The sequence below is a fragment of the Notolepis coatsorum genome (genome assembly GCF_963971535.1).
Source record: "Notolepis coatsorum genome assembly, chromosome: 20".
Classification (NCBI taxonomy): Eukaryota; Metazoa; Chordata; class Actinopteri; order Aulopiformes; family Paralepididae; genus Notolepis; species Notolepis coatsorum.
The window spans coordinates 49,696,583-49,702,968 of NC_140184.1; the positions used below are offsets into that span (position 1 = coordinate 49,696,583).

General features: G+C 45.1%; 1 protein-coding gene across 1 annotated transcript in view; it reads left to right on the plus strand.

Moving 5' to 3' along the window:
• onecut1 (one cut homeobox 1) overlaps positions 1–5,547 on the plus strand; it is a gene marked incomplete at both ends in the record, with an annotated part of 7,236 nt that extends 1,689 nt beyond the window's left edge. The window contains one exon of the mRNA XM_084337564.1: positions 5,249–5,547. Within this exon, the coding sequence (XP_084193690.1) occupies positions 5,249–5,547 (299 nt within the window). The remainder of the gene's footprint in view (positions 1–5,248) is intronic.
• Positions 5,548–6,386: the final 839 nt, after the last annotated feature.

The following is a 6,386-nucleotide window of genomic DNA, read 5'->3' on the forward strand; positions in this document are numbered from 1 at the left end:
TTTTTTTAAACGATAAAGCCCATATTACAGAATAGAAAAGAATAGAATGCTGTAAACTGTGAGGGCCCGCATACTTTTATTATTATTGTTATTATGATCGTAATAGGCTATAGCCCATGTGAAAGCAGCATCTCTGTTGTCTGTGTGCTTCTGCTGCCTGTTGTCGTGTGTTCACGTTTTTAATAGAAACATTCGACAATGAGGCTGCGGGCCTGGCCGAGGTTCGCCTAATTAACTGATAGTCTTCTATTAATTTGTCCCTGAGGTCTCCGAGTCAATCAGGGCGCGAATGAGGGCCAATCCTTGCGCATCCACGAGCATCCAAAGGAATATAGTTGTTTTCCCCTCTCTATGCCTAATCAATGCTTTCGAAAAGTGAGGTCCCAGCTATATGTCGAAAGTGTGTGTAATCTCAATTGATTATTTTTCAGTTTTCCCATCTGTTACTCACTCTCTCTCTCTCTCTCTCTCTTGCTCTCTCTCTCTCTCCCCCCCCTCTCTCTCTCTCTCTCTCTCTCTCTCTCTCTCTCTCTCTCACACACACACACACACACACACACACACACACACACACACACACACACACACACACACACACACACACACACACACACACATACAGACAGAGAGAGAGAGAGAGAGAGAGAGAGAGAGAGAGAGAGAGAGAGAGAGAGAGAGAGAGAGAGGGGGGGTCAGTTTGTTTGCTGAAAGATGAACCATCTTTTGATACAATTGATACTCATTGCAGCTTATTAAATCACGTTAAGTCACCCTACTTCTTTTGGTTTGCTGATCGACTGGAAACCAAGCCAAGAAGCCTGTTAGTCAGATTTATGCTGCTATTGTGGTTCATCTGTTTTTATTTATTTTTAGGAGCTGTTTTTGCTGGCCTTCTCTGTATATTCGATAGGCCCTGTTTAAGGCATTGTATACATTTGATAGACTACAAATAGATATATATTTTTTTAATAAGTAGGCCAGTAGTCTATATTTCAGTTATGTTCAGTTAGCCTCCAGTTTCCTTCTTTAGACGGTGTTTGCCAAGATTCCCCTCCCTTTCGTTGCACGTTTGAAATATTCGATTCGTGGTCTTTTTTTTTCAGATTTGGCAGGACTATTGGTGTTGGAGGATGGAGTGAAATTTAGAATTAATATCTAAATTAATTTAAATAGGCGCCATTTTATCGATCAATTTATTCATGAACGAGGTGATGGCGTGCTGATAGGCTATTGATTTTAGGCTGCTGAAATGTATCTTGGGCCTTCTCAACTTTTCCAACCTATAATCGCCAAGGTTACAACTTACAGCTATGAATTTTCAAGAAAAATGCATAGCCCATTTCACCTCTGGCCGAATATAATTGAATATAATAGAATACAAGAAACATGTGTTGTTGCGTGTAAAACACGTATAGGGTGCTTTTTAACACGGGGGTGTTCAACCTAAATATACTTTAATTACACAATAGCAGCAGAAAGTAACATGATAGCATATTATGCCCGATTCCTGGTTTGTGGACATTTAACTGTTAAAATTACCAGCATGTCGTGCAAATTCGGGCATGCTTTCTTATATTTTCAGTTGAACCTTTTCGACATTTTGTGCCAGGTTGTGAAACGCGCGTGCGCTGTGTGTGTAGTGTGTGTGTGTGTGTGTGTGTGTGTGTGTGTGTGTGTGTGTGTGTGTGTGTGTGTGTGTGTGTGTGTGTGTGTGTGTGTGTGTGTGTGTGTGTGTGTGTGTGTGTGGAGTTATCTGCGTGTGTTTGTAATGATTAGCCGAGCGCAGCAGAGCCGTGTATGATCAGGCTGATAAGAAGGCCGTTGTTATTTCACCTGATCCTGGGAAAGCGCTCTCCTGGGTCTGTACGTACCCCCAGCTACTCGGCCAGGCTGACGGCACGGCGGCTCCCGCTGTCTCCGTGGCCTTCAGCCGCGGCTGATTTATAGCAGCAACCAATACACGAGGAGCCCCAGCGCCCTGTTAATGTTTACCAGCGCTGGAGACACCGTGCTGCTCATACAGACGACTATAGGCCTACACTAATTTATGGTCATAATGGATATAGAGTGCCGCACTCGCACTCCACTGTAGCCTATATAGCCGCACTATACACAACATGCTCCAAATGGAAGCTATTCGTAAAATGTATCTTAGTGATTCATTCCATTCAGTTTAATTTGTGTGGGTTGATTTTTCACAATTTGTCTCATGATGAGTTGTGTGGATTTCAAACGTCTATTAGGAAATCCAGAGGCTTTAGGCATTGTGTTTAGGCGTAAGGTAGCCAACCAATAGGCTATTTTGGAGCTAGTCAGCCTTTCTTTTACAGACTCGTTTCTTATTTTAGTGAGGACATTTATTAATTCACCCACTATGTCTTCATAAGGCCTGGCTAATTTGAGCTGGTAACTTTGCCCCGATGGTAATAGATGCCTCTTCAGCAGCTCAACGCTGCCCCCTACTGGCCACTTTTCAGTCTGGGAGCCTCCCTCCCACTCATTCAGGTGGAGGATTGGAGGGTTTGTGTAAATAAAACAAAGAGCTGAAGGGAAGTCGAATGTGCTGTCAAACAAAGTGCTGAACACTTTCCCCCCAAGACACAGACCATGTGGTTCCTTTTCAACAGGGCTCAGGCCCATAGCCTACTATTCATGTTGCTCTTTCATTTCAGCACCATGGTCAGCAACCATTGTTCACCAGCGCTTTGCTTGTGAAGGGTTTTTCATTCCAAAACATCCTGCACCTATCCATAGACCTGCACCTATCCATAGACCTGCACCTATCCACAGTCCTGCACCTATCCACAGTCCTGCACCTATCCACAGTCCTGCACCTATCCATAGACCTGCACCTATCCATAGACCTGCACCTATCCACGGTCCTGCACCTATCCATAGACCTGCACCTATCCATAGACCTGCACCTATCCATAGACCTGCACCTATCCATAGACCTGCACCTATCCACAGACCTGCACCTATCCATAGACCTGCACCTATCCATAGACCTGCACCTATCCACAGACCTGCACCTATCCATAGACCTGCACCTATCCATAGACCTGCACCTATCCATAGACCTGCACCTATCCACAGACCTGCACCTATCCATAGACCTGCACCTATCCATAGACCTGCACCTATCCATAGACCTGCACCTATCCATAGACCTGCACCTATCCACAGTCCTGCACCTATCCATAGACCTGCACCTATCCATAGACCTGCACCTATCCATAGACCTGCACCTATCCACAGTCCTGCACCTATCCATAGACCTGCACCTATCCATAGACCTGCACCTATCCACAGTCCTGCACCTATCCACAGTCCTGCACCTATCCACAGTCCTGCACCTATCCACAGTCCTGCACCTATCCATAGACCTGCACCTATCCATAGACCTGCACCTATCCATAGACCTGCACCTATCCACAGTCCTGCACCTATCCATAGACCTGCACCTATCCATAGACCTGCACCTATCCACAGTCCTGCACCTATCCATAGACCTGCACCTATCCACAGTCCTGCACCTATCCATAGACCTGCACCTATCCACAGTCCTGCACCTATCCACAGTCCTGCACCTATCCACAGTCCTGCACCTATCCATAGACCTGCACCTATCCATAGACCTGCACCTATCCATAGTCCTGCACCTATCCACAGTCCTGCACCTATCCACAGTCCTGCACCTATCCACAGTCCTGCACCTATCCACAGTCCTGCACCTATGCACCTATCCACAGTCCTGCACCTATCCACAGTCCTGCACCTATCCACAGTCCTGCACCTATCCACAGTCCTGCACCTATCCATAGACCTGCACCTATCCACAGTCCTGCACCTATCCACAGACCTGCACCTATCCACAGTCCTGCACCTATCCACAGTCCTGCACCTATCCATAGACCTGCACCTATCCACAGTCCTGCACCTATCCACAGTCCTGCACCTATCCATAGACCTGCACCTATCCACAGTCCTGCACCTATCCATAGACCTGCACCTATCCACATACAGTACCTGCACCTATCAACAGACCTGCACCTATCCACATACAGTACCTGCACCTATCCACATACCTGCACCTATCCATAGACCTGTGCCTATGATTTCCTTTAAAATGTTATTTATGTCTTGGCATGGCTAATAATCTTAATAATGTCCATAATGATTCTTACTTAATGGCAGAAATAAATTTTAAGAGGAGGTGGATATCTTGGAATGAAACTGTTCATTGTCTGCAACACCGAAAAAAAAACTACTGTGAGGCATGTTCTGAGACACACAGTACTCAACCCTTTAGCAGCCTAATGAACAGTGTGGATGCAGTGTACTGACAGTCAAGTACAAAAGGTTCTGGTGTGCAATAACAGTACACAGCATTAATGAGCAGTGTGAGTACATTGTACTAATGTGCAGTATCAGCACACTGGACTAATGAGCAGTGTGAGTACAGTACATTATACTAATGTGCAGTACCAGTACACATTACTAATGAGCAGTGTGAGTACATTGTTCTATGGTAGTAGAACTTGTGCTAATATGTTCACTTCAGACTAACTTGGTCTACACAATCCAGGTCCTAATGTCAAGGGTTTCATTGCAAAATAACCAAAAACATTGCCTCCGTATTTCCAAAACAAGCTACAGATGATCACATCCTCTACAAGAGTAGTATATGTACAGTATATATTAGTAGGTATCATATGTGAGCTATTTGTTTTATATGCATGGGTAAATAACTTCACCGATTCAATACTGGGTTGTTGTACTTTCATGCCATCATTTTATAAGAGCGGGTGTCAGTCACACTTTTCATACGGTGGGCTACGTCTCACTTTAGAACATAACCCTTGCCCTTTGGTCTAGATTTGGGCCCAATGCCACTGTCTTTAGCTATAAGGACATTTTTATATCCAACAGCCTGGCACAGGGAAAGGAAAAGTGGCCCAGTAATGTGGTACTGTGACAACAGGGCATGTTTTCTGCAGTGTACAAGAAAATATTCAAGATTCAAGATTCAAGAGGTTTATTTATCACATACATACCAGGGCATACATCCTGAGATAAATGCAATACAGTGTTGAGCTACGAATTAAAGACACTGGGTCCTATGTACAGTACACTACTATACAATATACAAACATAAATCTCTAAGCTCTGTTTTATATGTCTCTGCGGGTCAAGCGAACTACATTTACTTTATTCTCTCTCTCTCTCTCTCTCTCTCTCTCTCTAGCATGTAAGCGTAAGGAGCAGGACCACGGAAGCAGCGGAAGGGGAGAGCGAGGAGGCTTGTCTAAGAAGCCCCGGCTGGTGTTCACGGATGTGCAGCGGCGGACGCTCCACGCCATCTTCAAGGAGAACAAGCGGCCATCCAAAGAGCTGCAAGTCACCATCTCCCAGCAGCTGGGCCTGGAGCTGACCACGGTCAGTAACTTCTTCATGAACGCACGCCGCCGAAGCCTCGACAAGTGGCTGGATGACGGCTCTGGCCACCCCATCAACTCTGGCCCCAACGCCTGCACCAAAGCCTGAAGACAGACTCGACTGACTCATGGACTGACTCAACCTCGGTGGAAAAGCTTTAAAACTTAGAGAAACAAAGAGAAACTTAAAAAGAAAAAGACCTTGAAGCAACGTTTTGCCCTTAAAACCTGTACTATACTGATATTTATAGTATCCAAAGATGAAAAAAAAACCAAAGACTTCTTTGACCTGCTTTAAAATGTTTGTTCGCCAACACATTTATGTCTAACATACTGCAAAAAACTCTAGATTTACTCCCCTGTCACCGGTCTCACAGCTTTAGTACCCCCCCCCCCCCCCCCCCCCCCACCCCCAACCCAACCTATATCAACCGTTCACTGTCCTTATTTTTAATCTGATTGGTTGATTTGATGACGGGTCCCTGAATGGAGGTTTAATCAGCCTATCGGCAGTGTGTTCTGCAGCTGTCCACGCACTCCAAAGCAGCCACGCAGTACAAGGAGCTCCAGTGGGACCAGCCAATCAACTTTTAAGGAGAAAATCCCACAAGAGCAACTGGAATGTTGTGCAGCCTTTTTGGATTTGGTGAACTTGTCTGTGTTGTCTGTCTGTCTATCAAGTGTTCCAGATAGGCAAAGAAATGGCCACGGTAGATTGTTAACCTGGACCCAACTCCCCAAACCTAAACCAAACATTCAACTCAACCCACACTGTAGTGCTTTCTTGCAACGTGTTGAAATGTCCAATATGAAACCAAAGCCTTTTTTACACTCTGTAGCCTCTCATGCAGCCCAGACATAAAACTACCATGAAATGATTTAACCAAAGATATAGTATATTTTGTTGTTGATAATCTGTATTTCTGCTGCATTCATACCACTTCTTAT